The 17,167-nt window shown below is 41.4% G+C and overlaps 1 protein-coding gene across 1 annotated transcript in view; it reads left to right on the forward strand.

Annotated features, from left to right (window-relative positions):
* LOC120017660 (SH3 and PX domain-containing protein 2A-like) overlaps positions 1-12,456 on the forward strand; it is a 104,042-nt gene extending 91,586 nt beyond the window's left edge. Inside the window, exons 12-13 of the mRNA XM_038960574.1 lie at positions 8,018-8,137; positions 8,251-12,456. Of these exons, the coding sequence (XP_038816502.1) occupies positions 8,018-8,137; positions 8,251-10,179 (2,049 nt within the window). The 3' untranslated portion in view covers positions 10,180-12,456. The remainder of the gene's footprint in view (positions 1-8,017; positions 8,138-8,250) is intronic.
* Positions 12,457-17,167: the final 4,711 nt, after the last annotated feature.

The raw sequence follows: 17,167 nt of genomic DNA on the forward strand, positions 1-17,167 counted from the left end.
TATTCCCAAATTAACCCTCCAAGACAATGCACTGTAGGACGTTGGTACCCATCCAACTACTAATGCATATCTCTCTCCTCACTGAAATTAATGACAAATGGATGAATCGCGATAATTGCGCAAGTTACTTCACAATTGAAATTAAATTAGGCCTAAATGATAAGGAGTGTGAAGATGTTGATTTCATTTAGAAAGCCAATAGTGTAATAATGAGTTTGTAATTAAAGAGCAGCAGTAAATAACAATAGCGGGGCTATATACAGGGGGTTCCGGTACAGAGTCAATGTGCGAGGGCACCGGTGTCGAGGTAATTGAGGTAATATGTACATGTAGGCAGAGTTATTAAAGTGACTATGCATAAATAACAACAGAGAGTAGAAGCAGCGTAGAAGGGGGGTGCAAATAGTCTGGGTAGCCATTTGATTAGCTGTTCAGGAGTCTTATGGCTTGGGGGTAGAAGCTGTTTAGAAGCCTCTTGGACCTTGACTTGGCGCTCCGGTACCACTTGCCGTGCGGTAGCATAGAGTACATGTCTATGACTAGGGTGGCTGGAGTCTTTGACAATTTTTAGGACCTTCCTCTGACACAGCCTGGTATAAAGGTCCTGGATGGCAGGAAGCTTGGCCCCGGTGATGTACTGGGCCAAACGCACTACCCTTTGTAGTGCCTTGCGGTCGGAGGCAGCAAATTGCTGGAAAAAAATCCCCATCAATCTACACATAATACCCCATAATGCGGAAGAGCTTGGTTTTGTTTGTTTGGAAAGTTTGTTGTTTGAAAGTGTATTGGAAGTTATTGGTAGCTAGCTAGCTTCTTAGTTTGGATCCCGCGATGTAGTTGGCATCAGTTTCTGGGACTGCTTGTCTCTTTCCAGTGATCCTGCCGACCAAGGACGGGTGTGAGGAGCTATTTGGCGTCGCAGCTAGCCTAGCTGCTAGGTAGCTGCATATCAAGCTAGTGGGGTTTTCTTTAACACAGCCCGCAACGCGGTTAGCCATTGTGGCTAGGACTGCAGATTGTCCCGGGTTTGTGGTTGTCTAGATCCCTGCTCTTTGTTGTTTTCAATCTTCCCCGTGACCTGCCCTGTCTGGAACTGCGAGGAGTAACAGTGTAACCTACGTTGCTAGCTACCATGACAAAGACCAAAGCCGGCGGGAGTACCGTTGAGGACAGTGGTGTCTCTCTATTACACATGAAGGATCTTTTAAATGAACAAAAAGAGACCTACAAGCAACAATAAAATAACTTCAAGTGTTTTGTCCAAATACTCGTGGATTCTACAAATAAAATAATATACGTCCTGACTAGAGGTCGACCGATTCAGATTTTTCAATGCCGAATCCGATTATTGGAGGACCAAAAAAAGCCGATACCAATTAATCGGAATTGAAAAACTGTATGGTCGAAAGAGATGGGGCAGAATGAGTGGCAAATAAGTCTGGCTGCACATCTGACTGGCTTACTTACTGCAAATTGAGAAAATATTTGACTAAATTCAACAAAAAGAAGAAGAAACTGTATTATGAAGCCAAGATCAATGATATAAAAACTTTGGAGTACTTTAAATTAAATTATGGGCAGAAAGACAAATTCAACTACATCTTTCATCGAATCAGATTCATCACGAAACCATTTGATGTTGGCAAATATTTTAAGGACTATTTCATTGGCAAAGTGGGCAAACTTAGGCAGGAAATGCCAACAACGAACAGTGAACATAATGAAAAGCATTGCAAGTTTGAATTTTGTAAAGTTAGTGTGGGAGAGGTGGGGAAATTATTGTTATCGATCAATAATGACAAACCTCCTGGCATTGACCACTTAGATGGAAAGGATGGTAGCTGACTCTATAACCACTCCTATCTGTCATATTTTTAATCTGAGCCTAGAGGACAGTATTTGTCCTCAGGCCTGGAGGGAAGCCAAAGTAATTCCGCTACCCAAGAGTGGTAAAGCGGCCTTTACTGGTTCTAACAGCAGACCTATAAGCTTGCTGCCAGCTCTTAGCAAACTGTTGGGAAAAATTGTGTTTGGCCAAATACAATGCTATTTCTCTGTAAACGAATTAACAACAGACTTTCAACATGCTTATAGAGAAGAGCACTCAGCATGTACAGCACTGACACAAATGACTGATGATTGGTTGAAAGAAATTGATAATAAGAAGATTGTGGGAGCTGTACCATTAGATTTCAGTGCAGCTTTTGATATTATTGACCATAACCTGTTGTTGAAAAAACTCCCTTCACAGAACAGAGCAAACTGGCTCTAGCCAGAATAGAAAGAGGAGTGGGAGGCCCCAGTGCACAACTGAGAAAGAGGACAAGTACATTCGAGTGTCTAGTTTTAGAAACAGACGCCTCACAAATCCTCAATTGGCAGCTTAATTAAATAGTACCCGCAAAACACCAGTCTCAACGTCAACAGTGAAGAGGCGACTCCGGGAAGCTGGCCTTCTAGAGTTCCTCTGTTCAGTGTCTGTTATTTTGCACATCTTAATCTGTTCTTTTTATTGGCCAGTCTGAGATATGGTTTTTTCTTTGCAAGTCTGCCTAGAAGGCCAGCATCCCGGAGTCGCATCTTCACTGTTGACGTTGAGACTGGTGTTTTGCGGGTACAATTTAATGTACGAGATCTTCAGTTTCTTGGCAATTTCTCGCATGGAATAGCCTTCATTTCTCAGAACAAGAATAGACTGACGAGTTTCAGAAGAAAGGTCTTTGTTTCTGGCCATTTTGAGTCTGTAATCGAACCCAAAAATGCTGATGCTCCAGATACTTAAACTAGTCTTAAGAAGGCCAGTTTTATTGCATCTTTAATCAGCACAACAGTTTCCAGCTACAATAGTCATTTACAACATTAACAATGTCTACACTGTATTTCTGATCGATATGATGTTATTTTAATATACAAAGAATTTGCTTTTCTTTCAAAAACAAGGACATTTCTAAGTGACCCCAAACTTTTGAACGGTAGTGTATGTGTTATGGCTTTTCAACCTCTGCCATGTCGTGAATTCAGAGCTATCTATATAACAGAACTCATAGTGTTTTCTTTAATGGAAGCTTCTCTAATATCAAACATGTAAAGTGTGGTGTACCGCAGGGCAGCTCTCTAGGCCCTCTATTATTTTCTATTTTTACCAATGGCCTGCCACTGGCATTAAACAAAGCATGTGTGTCCATGTATGCTGATGATTCAACCATATATGCATTAGCAACTGCAGCTAATGAAGTCACTGAAACCCCTTAACAAAGAGTTGCAGTATGTTTTGGAATGGGTGGCCAGTAATAAACTGGTCCTGAACATCTCTAAAACTAAGAGCATTGTATATGTTACAAATCATTCCTTAACTTCTCTGCGCTACGGATCCCTTTTACGGGATCACTTTCCTAAACCACCGCTAGAATTGCAGGGCACCAAATGCAAAAATATTACTAAAAATATTTATAATCATGCAATCACAAGTGAAATATACCAAAACACAGCTTAGCTTGTTGTAAATCCACCTATCGTGTCAGATTTTGAAAATATATGTTACAGCGAAAGAAATCCAAGCTTTTGTGAGTGTAGCTTTCAATGCTACAACAGTTAGTCCCAAATTAGCATGGTCACGAAAGTCAGAAAAGCAATAAAATTAATCGCTTACCTTAGATAATCTTCGGATGTTTGCACTCACGAGACTCCCAGTTACACAACAAATGTTATTTTTGTTCGATAAATATTACTTTTATCACAAAAAAACGCCATTTGGGTTGCGCGTTATGCTGAGAATACAGCCTCGTTCCGGTCCTGAAAGGAAGATGAAAAATCCCAAACGTATCAGATTAAAAGATATTACTAAAAATATTTATAATCATGCAATCACAAGTGAAATATACCAAAACACAGCTTAGCTTGTTGTTAATCCACCTATCGTGTCAGATTTTGAAAATATACTTTACAGCGAAAGAAATCCAAGCTTTTGTGAGTGTAGCAATAAATGCTACAACAGTTAGCCTTATATTAGCTTGGTTAGCTTGGTCACGAAAGTCAGAAAAGCAATCAAATTAATTGCTTACCTTTGATAATCTTCGGATGTTTCCACTCACGAGACTCCCAGTTACACAACAAATGTTATTTTTGTTCGATAAATATTACTTTTATCACAAAAAAACGCGATTTGGGTTGCGCATTATGTTGAGAAAACCAAAGCCGTGTTCCGTTCGACAAATTCCAAAAAGTATCCGTAATGGTCGTAGAAACATGTCAAATGTTTTTTATAATCAATCCTCAGGTTGTTTTTAACAAACATAATCGATAATATTTCCCCCGGACCATAACCTATTCATTAAGAGACAAAAGGAAAATGGGGTGCCCCTCTCTCGCGCGCAGGAAATATTCAGAGGACACCTGACTACTTTTGAAAAAGCTCGCTCATTTTTCAAAATAAAAGCCTGAAACTATGTCTAAAGCCTGGTCACAGCCTGAGGAAGCCATTGGAAACGGAATCGAGATACCCCTTGAAATGGAGGTTGGACGGGCCAGGAAACAGTTTTTTTTTTTTTTAAATATCACTTCTGGGTTACATTTTCTCAGGGTTTCGCTTGCAGAATAAGTATTGTTATACTCACAGACAATATTTTGACAGTTTTGGAAACTTTGGAGTGTTTTCTATCCTAATCTGTAAATTATATGCATATTCTACGATCTGGGCCAGAGAAAATGTCAGTTTACGTTGGGCACATTATTTAAAAAATAAAAACAATTCTGACCCCTAGCGCTAAGAAGTTAAGTTCTAGACCTCAGCTGAATCTGGTAATGAATGGTGTGGCTGTTGAACAAGTTGAGACTAAATTACTTGGTGTTACTTTAGATTGTAAACTGTCATGGTCAAAACATATAGATTCAATGGTTGTAAAAATGGGGAGAGGTCTAGCCGTAATAAAGAGATGCTCTGCTTTTTTGACACCACACTCCAAGAAGCAAGTTCTGCAGGCTCTAGTTTAGTCTAATCTTGATTATTGTCCAGTCGGGTGGTCCAGTGCTGCAAGGAAAGACCTAGTTAAGCTGCAGCTGGCCTAAAACAGAGCGGCACATTTTGCTCTTAATTGTAATCAGAGGGCTGATATAAATACTATGCATGCCAGTCTCTCTTGGCTAACAGTTGAGGAGAGACTGACTGCATCACTTCTTATTTTTATAAGAAACATTAATGTGTTGAAAATCCCAAATAGTTTGAATAGTCAACTTACAAACAGCTCTGACACACACGCTTATCCCACCAGACATGCCACCAGGGGTCTTTTCACAGTCCCCAAATCCAGAACAAATTCAAGAAAGCGTACAGTATCATATAGAGCCCTTATTGCATGGAACTTCCTTCGATCTCAAAACAGATAAAGCAACACCTCGCGGCAAAATGCCTCTAACCTATTTGACCTAAATAGTTTGTGTATGCATTGATATGTAGGCCACGTGTGCCTTTTAACATTTTTTTTTATTTCTGTCATTGAGCTATTCTTGTCTGTTGATGTTCTCTATTATGTCATTCTGTATTATGTTTCATGTTTTGTGTGGACCCCAGGAAGAGTAGCTGCTGCTTTTGCAACAGCTAATGGGGATCCTAATAAAATACCAAAAAATACCAAACAATGACAAAGCGAAAATAGATTGTTAGAAATGTTTGCAAATGTATAAAAAATACAAAACAATAATACCTTATTTACATAGATATTCAGACCCTTTGCTATGAGAATTGAAATTGAGCTCAGGTGTATCCTGTTTCCATTGATCATCCTTGAGATGTTTCTACAACTTGATTAGAGTCCACCTGTGGTAAATTCAATTGATTGGACATGATTTGGAAAGGCACACACCTGTCTATATAAGGTCCCACAGTTGACAGTGCATGTCAGAGCAAAAACCAAGCCATGAGGTCGAAAGAATTGTCCGTAGAGCTCCGAGACAGGATTGGGTAAGGGTATCAGGCATTGAAGGTCCCCCAGCAATCGGGGGAGAAGGGCCTTGGTCAGGGAGATGACCAAGAACCCGATGGTCACTCTGACAGAGCTCTAGAGTTCCTCTGTGGAGATGGGAGAACCTTCCAGAAGCACAATCATCTCTGCAGCACTCCACAAATCAGGCCTTTATGGTAAAGTTGCCAGAAGGAATCCACGCTTCAGTAAAAGGCACATGACAGTCCGTTTTGAGTTTGCCAAAAGACACCTAAAAACTCTCAGACCATGAGAAACAAGATTCTCGGGTCTGATGAAACCATGATTGAACTCTTTTGGCCTGAATGCCAAGCGTCACTTCTGGAGGAAACCTGGCACCATCCCTACGGTGAAGCATGGTGGTGGCAGCATCATGTTGTTGGGATGGTCTTCAGCTGCCGGGACTGGGAGACTAGTCAGGATAGAGGGAAATATGAACAGAGCAAAGTACAGAGATCCTTGATGAAAACCTGATCCAGACTGCTCAGGACCTCAGACTGGGGCGAAGCTTCACCTTCCAACAGGACAACGACCCTAAGCACACAGCCAAGACAACGCAGGAGTGGTTTCGGTACCAGTCTCTGAATGTCCTTGAGTGGCCCAGCGAGAGCCCAGACTTGAACCCAACCGAACATCTCTTTAGAGACCTGAAAATAGCTGTGCAGCAAAGCTCCCCATCTAACCTGACAGAACTTGAGAGGATCTGCAGGGAAGAATGGGAGAAACTCCCCAAATACATGCCAAGCTTGTAGCGTCATACTCAAGAAGACTCAATGCTGTAATCACTGCCAATGAAGCAAAATGTCTGAATACTAATGTAAATGTGATATTTCTGTTGTTAAAAAAATATATAAATTAGCAAAAAAATAAATAAAAAGAAGCTGGTTTTGGTTTGTTATTATTGGGTATTGTGTGTAGATTGATGAGGGGAAAAAACAATTTAATCCATTTTAGAATAAGGCTGAAACGTAACAAAATGTGGAAAAAGTCAAGGGGTCTGAATTTTTCCATAGGCACTGTAAATAGAAACTAATTTCACACATAAGAGTTACCCAAAAGACTAATACATTGACAATAGTCTGAGTGATGATATTATCAGCTGTGAAATTGTTCATGTAGTGATGGGCGCAGCTTGTAATTGACTGTTGCATGGAAAGGAGCATCACTTTGTCAAATCTTACTTCAGAGTTACATGCAGGTAAAATGTTTTGATTTCTATATAGTGTCAGAAAGATTATATTCTGCAGCTTGTCAAATAACTCTCGAAATTCAAGAGGTGCAGCTCTATTTCCAAATGTAACTTTTTCCAAGAATATCTGCGTTGTCCATGGCATCAGCACATGACCACTTGCGCTGCGGCATTGCTCTGGCTACTAAGCAAAGACTACTAACATAATAAACTTAAAGTATGTTATTCTGTTTTCATTTAAATACAATTTCTTATTTCCACAATGTTTCTTTTGACCTGCCAAAACGGACTTCTTTGTGATGAACTTAACCTAGTGGTTTTTTGTTTTTACCTATAGCCTAGATTAACATAAACGAATGAAAATGCTATTATGTTCTTTGAAATAATAGTTTTCTAGTATTCTAATGTTACCTAAGACCTTTATAAACACAAGCAAATTATTATTCCTCTGATAGCATATATGAAATGCATTTATTAGACTGTTTGAGTGTTGTTGATGCATCATTGGCTCGAAGTGTTCCAAATTGGCTTTTTAGGACTTTGTAGAATTATACAAAACATAGAATATCCTCTATAACTGTTGTTTATATATTTACATGGTTATATTTCCACAAATATGTATTCATGCAATTCATGATTTATAGTTGTTTAAGAACTATTTATCAAGCAAGGGTGCTTATGTTTGCGCACCTTGTGGGTTGATATGCATCTGATCCGTATGCTAAAGGTGACGCCCGGCAACATTCTCAGGGTTCCGTAGTGGGTACTTATAGGCTCAACGGCCCGGCGGTTCTATTGTTAACAGTATCAGCTGTGCAATATTCATAATGCTGGAACATTTTTTTCCACTCAGGGATCCAATTTACCCTCACCACCAGAGCCCCCTACTGTTGAAGCAGAGTACTACACCATTGCAGAGTTCCAGTCTGTCATTTCGGATGGCATTAGTTTTAATGGAGGGCAGAAAGCTGAGGTAAGCTTTTTTCATGTTAATTGTTTTTTTATTGTTCAGGTAAATTATTGAAATTAACAGATACTGCATGTAGTTAATTTCTCCCCATCTATTCTCTCTGTTCTGTCCTGTAGGTGATCGAGAAGAACTCTGGTGGCTGGTGGTACGTCCAAATCGGGGAGAAAGAGGGGTGGGCTCCCTGCTCCTACATCGACAAACGAAAGAAACCCAACCTAAACCGCAGAACCAGCACTCTGAGCCGTCCCAAAGTCCCACCCCCAGCCCCGCCCGTCAAGAAGCAGGACTCTGAGGAGACCGCCCCTCCCAGCAGCCCTGGGTCCGAGGCTCCCGAGTCCCCTGTATCTCCCGGGAGGCCTGTGTACGAGGAGCCAGAATATGACATTCCTGCAATTGGGTTTGATCTGGAGTCAGAGTTTGAGTTCCTCAGGACAGATGGGTCCTCAGTGGATGGGAAGAATGAGGATGGCTCCTCAGGTAAGGGCTCTCATCTGTCCTCCAAGCCGTCTCCGGCCTCTTCTCTCCACAGCGCCTCCTTCAAGATGGGTGAGTCATCAGAGGACGTGGGGCAGGAAGAGGAGGAGCCTGAGGAGTGTATCTATGAGAATGACGGCTTCAGACCTTTCAGAGAGAAGCCTGATGCACAATCCAGTGGCGACTCGGATTCCCCAAAGACGAGCGCCCCGTTGGAGACTAGCAAGGCTGAAAACTCTCACTCCACGTTGGGGGCAAGGAGAAAAGGGAAGAATATCCAGCTGGAGCTGAACGGAAGCCAGTCCCATTCTCGAACCAAAGCAGAGGCTGGGGAGTCCAGCCCCAAACCTGCTTCCACAGAGTCCATCCCAGATCTATCCAAGCAGTCCAGGTCCAAGAAGGACAAAGAGGAACACAAAATGGGTTCCACCAAGTCATCCACCAAACCTAAGCCAGTGGTCAGGCCTAAACCCCAGGTGACCAAGGCCTCCAGTGCAGAGAAGATGGACATCAGCAGCCTCCGGAGACAGCTGAGGCCTACAGGCCAGCTGAAGAAGGGCTCCAGAGGAGAAGACTTTGAAACAGCCTCTGTCATCTCCTCTGAGGACTCTGTGTCCTCCCACAGCACCTCTGACCTCTCCTCCATCTACTCTAAAGGCAGCCGTGGAGACTCAGACGAGGGCTGCAGCTTCTACCGCACCACAGACACCTATGAGAAGGTCCAGGACTCAGAGATGAGCTTCCCTGCCGGGGTGGAAGTGGAGGTGCTGGAGAAGCAGGAAAGCGGCTGGTGGTACGTCCGCTGGGGCGACACTGAGGGCTGGGCTCCAACCTACTACCTGGAGCCTGTCAGGCAGCTGGACGACACAGCTGGGTCCGAGTCCGATGGCACCCCCACCAAGCCAGGCAGCCTGAGCAAGTCCAACAGCCTGGAGAAGAACGAGCAGAGGGTCCAGGCTCTGAACAACATCAACCAGAGCCTGAAGAGGAGCACACCTCCCATCCCCTCCAAACCCCCGGGGGGGCTCTCCAAGCCCTTTGACCTGTTCAACAGCTTGCATAAGCAGAGGAATGGTACGAAACAACAACAGGTGGTCAGGCCTCAGTCTGTCTTCATCTCCGGGCCGATCATCGACGGCCCAAACCCAGTCGGCTCCCTTAGGAGAGGTGAGTCACTCAACTCCACCGACCACCCACGCTCTAGTCCCACCGTGCGCCGCAACGCTTCATTCGGTACAGCCCCGCGGAGCCCAGCGCCAAACGGTAACATGGCGAACCGGAACAGACCCGGCACGGGCAGCTCCGAATCACTGGGCCTTGGGTCTCTGAGGAACGGTCTACCTGTTTCCACTGTAAAACCCAAACCCCACCTCATCCACAACAACCTCCGTGAGGTGTATGTCTCCATAGCGGATTACCATGGTGATGAGGAGACCATGGGGTTCCCTGAAGGAACAACTCTGGAGGTTCTGGAGAGGAATCCTAATGGGTGGTGGTACTGCCAGATCCTGGATGGAGGTCGACCTCGGAAAGGCTGGGTCCCCTCGAACTACCTGGAAAGGAAGAACTAGTAACACGCTTATGTTCAGTGCACGTGCAATCAGGTTGTCAGGTCAGAGACCATGGAAGACAGTGGAAATGGAAATGGAAAGAAGACACTGCATTTTTAGATTTTATAGATGGAAATCAGAAGAGACAATCATCTAAGTGGCATCCTTTGTATTTTCTAAACTGAGGGTGGCCAACCCATCCTGGCATGTCATTTCTTGCCATTTTATTAATCTCATCTAAAGTGACAGATAAAGCACTTCATCGTGCTAATTCTAGACAGGATTTTTTATATTCACAGACAGCCGGGTGGATAGAACAAATACCTTAGGCATTCAAATCAGCAGAAGGTCAACCATATTAAACGGAAGAATTAAACAACAAAATTGGTTGATTTGATGACACGTGCTTTTTAATCCAAAATGGAAGAATAATGGGACTTGGACACGAGAAGAGGAGCTTTGGACAGCTTTGGCTGATGATGATCCTTTATAACAACGAGAGAGGGTTTGTAATATGATTACATTACTTACTTAATGATTTCCAATGGGCAAAACATTACTCACTTCTAATGACATTTGATCATAAAACATTTACATTTTAAAGCTTTTTGCATGGTTAAAAGGTTTCTGTACTGACCAAGCCTTGGGCCCATTTTTAAGTAAACATTTCTCTTAAAATGTTTTGTATGTTTAAAATCTGTTGCTACACCTTCTCATATGTTAAATGCCATCTGCAGAATGTCTTGTGCATGTTTTTATGTAACTTTTTTTGTGACGCTTAATGTATATTTTATGTCATACTTTTATATAGCTTGTGTGTATGTCATCTTGTTGTAAAGTGTATATTCTGTCCATTTATTACAGTATGTAAGTCATTTTAAATCTCTTAAAGCTACAGTCTGCAATTTTTTACGGGGTCCCTGCCACCTGTTTTGGTATACAGCTAAAGGATAGGGCTAGAGACATTTTGAGACACGTTGTGCTGTAGCTCATGAGGCATTTATAAGTATATTCTTCAATAATCAATGGGTAAATATGAAGAATTTTAATAACAATTAAACAGCTTCCCAAGTTGCAGACTGTAGCTGTAAATCTTTATGAATGTTTCATGATTTTCTTGATGACACTCTACCTAATGTCTTATACGTACAGTATGTATCCTTCACCACCTTAGAAGTGTATTTCTGCCCTGGTCTTGTGACACAAAATAGGTCAGCCTATTTGAAGGAGTGGTAAATCAGCTATTTTTTGCGCTCTCTAGAATCGTCTTCTTCTAGTAAATTTTGATGTTTTCTATCAACAGATTTCTCCCATGGCTCCATTTGACCTATCATATTTAGAATAAAATAAAAGACCGATACCATATGGTTATGATTTGTTTAGTTCTTTTGAATCAAATTTGAAGATGGTTTTCACATTGAACTTGACCGTTTAAGGTGTTCGCTAGGTTGTAAACAAAAAAGTGATGAGCTGCTTATGCATTTCCATTATTCCATTTAAGTTACCAGAGGAAGGAATATTGGACTTGAGGAATATTGGAATTGAGGCTTTTCATTTACTTTCAAAACCAAACCCCAGGGATGTGTAGAATAGCAATTGAACTTAAATTGTGATTTTATCTGAGAGAGAACTCATTGCAAATTAATTCAATACCTATTTTTATCCCACAAAGGGCTTGCAGACAGCAGTGCATATACATAAACAATGACCCATCTGGTGCTACTTATATCTGGAAAGACTTGATACTCATGCCCCTTTGAAAAAGGAGGAACATACAGCATAGACAAATGTATACTCTTAATATTGCTGTGCAGTATTAATTTTAATGTTTGAACATGTCATCTATTCTAGCTACATAACTTTGTTTTAAATATTTCAAATTCCCTAATTAATTCCTTCGAATGAAGTAATATCTAGTTACATTGAGTTAATCTTACCCTGTGGTATACACAACTTTGACTTGTCAATTTATAGGTCACATTACATACTTTTTTGCCCAAGCATTAAATTCTCAAATTCTGTTAATGAAGCTGGACCTGCTATGGTTGATGTTCAAGACTGTTGAAATATGGTTCTAGTGAAGGATCCTCTTTTGCCAGCTTGATGTCCCATTAATATTTCCTTTGTCATTGTCTGCTGGACAGTATTGTATCTAACATTAGTTTTAGAGCCTGCTACATTGCAGAAATTGTATTTATAGTATTCAGCAGAGAAAACGTTCATTTTATGATTACATGTGAACAATAATGATGAATTAAGTGTGTTTTTGTGAATAAATGCACTTTCTGCATTACCAGATTCCATATTGTTTTACAGAATTATTGATGATTCTTTCAATTTCTGCAACTTGTATAATTCAAGGTATGGGACAGCCCAGGCATAAAGCAAACTAAAGTGCCTTAAACCTTAACGCATAATTCAAAGCAGTGAAGCAAAGAGATGCAATAGATTGGGTAATGACAGTTATGATTCACAGCAGTAAAGTGGATTTTCCTGCAAGAATCTGACCAAGAGCACCCTCTTGTGCATTACAGCCTATACTACAATACATACAACATCTTACTGTAAGGACAAGATAAATATTGTCAATAAAAAGGTGTTTTATTTGTATAAAAACAAATAATTTATATGGCTACATTTAAAAAAAAATAATCTTTGAACGTTTCTAAAACATTCAAAAATGGAGAGAATGCAAGTGTGTTAGCAATCAGTGAAGCCTCATGTATTCAGTTATTGTGTTTGTTTTGCCATTTGTAAACATATGTTTACAGTGTGTATTTGTAACACATGTTAACCATTTTGTTACATATTGAGAAAATTTCCAGATTGACTTTGCGTTTATAAAATTGCAGTTACTTCAGGCAAAGTTTTGTACATTATAATATAAATTCTTCCTTTGCTATCTAAGAACTGATTGAGGTTATACGTAATTATTACGATGTGGGTACATTACTTTTGTAACAATGATAGTTAATATAAAGCCTCTGCTGACTCAGTACATTTAGTTTTGGCTTTACCGTAATGGCTATTTTGCCAATGGCCCAATATGGATTAAGTGCACGTCTGTCTGGTTACTGTTCAGCTCCTAGTGTATAAATAGCCATTGAAGTTCACTATGTCAGACAGTGTGTTATGCTGTATTAGCAAGTCCTCAAACATGACAATATTTACAACCGATAGGCTTTTCCTGTGAAATATGTTCTCCCCATTGGGCCATTCCTTCCACTGGGAACCTCAGGCTATACTCCTCAGCTTAGCAGTGAGTTATGGCTGTCTGATCTGGTTGGTGTGTGTGCAGGGCTGTAACTAGGGCCGGGAATTGCAAAGGACCCCACAATACGATATCACAATACTTACGTGCCGATAAGATTTCGATGTTCCAAACATATGTCTTCTGCAGAGAGACGAGAGAGCCATGATAACTCATGGAAATAGAAGTGCTGAAAACATGTTGGTTCACTATTTAAAAAGAAGGAGAACAAGCTATATGGCCTAATATAATACCTAACACCGCCACCGGCAAAGTAAACCATGTGGAGTGTTATGATCCCATATCCTCAAGGGGGCAGTATGAGCACTCCAGAACAGCTCAGCCCAAACATAAAGGTCCAATGCAGCCGTTTTTATCAAATCATTTCTGGGTAACAATTAAGTACTTTACAGTGATTCTTTTTAATTAAAATGGTTAAAAGAAACATAAATAGCTTCTTAGCAAATAACTAATTCTCAAGCAATAATTTTTCTAGGACTGTCTGGGAGTGGGGAGGGGAAAACTGAAAACGAGCTGTTATTGGCAGAGAGGTTTAGAACTGTTATTGGTCTATTAACTAATTTACTGTCTGTGATGTCACCAGACATGCCAAAACTCCATCCCACCAAAACAGGCTGAAATTTCAGGTGGTCTTTTCAAACAGCTCTTAAACTAAACGGGCATTATCATAATTTTCACAATTTCACAGTATTATTCCAAACTCATAGTGTTGAAAAAATAAAGGGAACACTTAAACAACACAATGTAACTCCAAGTCAATCACACTTCTGTGAAATCAAACTGTCCACTTAGGAAGCAACACTGATTGACAATAAATGTCACATGCTGTTGTGCAAATGGAATAGACAAAAGGTGGAAATTATAGGCAATTAGCAAGACACCCCCAATAAAGGAGTGGTTCAGCAGGTGGTGACCACAGACCATTTCTCAGTTCCTATGCTCCCTGGCTGATGTTTTGGTCACTTTTGAATGCTGGCGGTGCTTTCACTCTAGTGGTAGCATGAGACGGAGTCTACAACCCACACAAGTGGCTCAGGTAGTGCAGCTCATCCAGGATGGCACATCAATGCGAGCTGTGGCAAGAAGGTTTGCTGTGTCTGTCAGCGTAGTGTCCAGAGCATGGAGGCGCTACCAGGAGACAGGCCAGTACATCAGGAGACGTGGAGGAGGCCGTAGGAGGGCAACAACCCAGCAGCAGGACCGCTACCTCCGCCTTTGTGCAAGGAGGAGCACTGCCAGAGCCCTGCAAAATGACCTCCAGCAGGCCACAAATGTGCATGTGTCAGCATATGGTCTCACAAGGGGTCTGAGGATCTCATCTCGGTACCTAATGGCAGTCAGGCTACCTCTGGCAAGCACATGGAGGGCTGTGTGGCCCCACAAAGAAATCTGTCGAAATGTTGAACATTACATTTTTGCATCTGAGCTCCTAGAGTGTGCGGCTCTCCTTTATTTTCAAGAATAAAGCATGGATCTGAAATAGACAACTGCTTTACTTACCAGACAAGTACATGCCAATGAAAATACACCTTTGGTGACTACCATTACACTTTTGAAGCTCAAGTGTCCAACAATTACATTGAACCAACAGTGCACAACTTTGATAAGTGTTTGATAGTGAGCCATTATCAAATCAGTTTACTTTTACATTCATTCCCCAACAACCGTACCCAACGGGGTGGGGGGAATCAGAGTATACATTTAAATTGTCTGCTGCCAAACTTCTTAACTTACTGGCAGTTTGAATGAGGCCCAGGTTCACTCAGAGGTCTACATGGAAAGTCTGTGTGTACACAACAGTGAGATATATACTGTGTTCATGTCATTTTTACACAAGGTGGCTGTGCGTCTCCCTTCCCTTCTGAGAAACTTGTCCATTAGCAATGGCTGCCTCTGGCTGTTTCATGTCCAGCCGTCACAGACTGTATTTGTGCGTATTAGACTGCAGTATAAAACACTGGTGCAGCCAGCTCAGCTAAGGCAGGATAGTAAATAACAGATGATGTTCACTCTGGCCAGGCCTACATGCCTCCGCTCTAAACAGACTATGTGAGTTATGCCTGTAGCCCTGTGCTTTGTTTTTCACATGCACAGACTGAAGACCAGAATACTACGTGCAGCATGATTGTGTTAAATAGTAAGTAGGCTTATGGTTGGGCACAAATGTCAATTCAACATCTATTTTATGTTGGTTCAACGTGATTTAATTGAAATTACGTGGAAACAATGTTGATTCAACCAGTGTGTGCCCAGTGGGATGTTTGTATTTTTGAGGAATTGCTCTAATATTGCTGATTGAGGTGTACATATTGAACACTAATAACACACCTCTCCATCGTAGAGTGCACTCAACACATACAGTGCCTTCACAAAGTTTTCATACCCCTTGACTTAATCCACATTTTGTTGTGTTACAGCCTGAATTCAAAATTAAATAGATTTTTTCTCACCCATATACACACAATACCCCATAATGACTTAGTGAAAACATGATTTTAGAAGTGTTTGCAAATTTATTGAAAATTAAGTACAGAAGTATCTTATTTACATAAGTATTCACACCCCTGAGTCAATACATTGTAGAAGCCCATTTGTAAGTCTATTTTATTTATATATTTTTAGGGGTGGATCAGCTTTAATATTGCAAATAGATTGTTGCTTCCATCAATGTAATTGTCTGCATCATTTCCAATCCCCCATATTATATATATATTTAAAAATATATATATTTTCCTTTATTTTCCTCTAACCCTACCACCAAGCCGAAAAGTATTCCTCAATCGGAAGGAGAAATGGGGAGTAAGGGGGCAACATTCAGTCAAAACTACAAGCTACAGGCAAGGCAGGTGTCCCCACAGACGACACCACCCCCCACTCCAGAATGGGGGCACCTTAGGTCACATACTGCTTTGTCTTAATCTATGCAGTGCCAGTAGGACACAATCTACTCCCATCATTGTATAGTACAGTGACACTTGCACATAGTCCTAGCGAAGGTCTTTGACTCTAACGCTGTTCCTCTCAAATGGAACCCTGTACAGCACTTCATCGTAAGTTGGTGTTGACATATTGACATGGTTGATATTGTGGAATGTTGTGTGATCTGTAAGGGTTTTCTCTCGTAGATGTAGGAGGATGGTTTTGTTATCATGACACTATGCGAGACCCAAATGCAGATACAGGAGGCAGATAGTTGGAGTTTAAGATGTTGAATAAATCCAAAGGGAATAGGCAAGAGAATGGTCGTCGACAGTCAAAAGGTCATAACCAGATCAGAGTCCAGGAGGTACAGAGTGGCATGCAGGCTCGAGGTCAGGACAGGCAGAATGGTCAGGCAGGCAGGTAACAGAGTCCAGAACAGGCAAGGGTCAAAACCGCGAGGACTAGAAAAAGGAGAAAAGGCAAAGCAGGAAAATGGGAAAACCCGCTGGTAGGCTTGGACATACAAGACGAACTGGCACAGAGAGACAGGAAACACAGGGATAAATACACTGGGGAAAACAATCGACACCTGGCGGGGGTGGAGACAATAGTGAGGACAGGTGAAACAGATCAGGCTGTGACAGTTATTTGCCAACACTAGATTGACAATGGCCAGTTCCTGTTCATGGGTGAACAGACGTTGCCTTCCTCCCTCAGGAGATCATCTGGCAGTTGTGTATAAAATGCAAGAAAATTATGTCATTGGTGAGGTTCTTTTGTACATACTGTACTTACAAATCTGCCGTTTCCAGCTAC

The sequence above is a fragment of the Salvelinus namaycush genome, chromosome 22 (assembly GCF_016432855.1).
Source record: "Salvelinus namaycush isolate Seneca chromosome 22, SaNama_1.0, whole genome shotgun sequence".
In the NCBI taxonomy this organism is placed as follows: domain Eukaryota; kingdom Metazoa; phylum Chordata; class Actinopteri; order Salmoniformes; family Salmonidae; genus Salvelinus; species Salvelinus namaycush.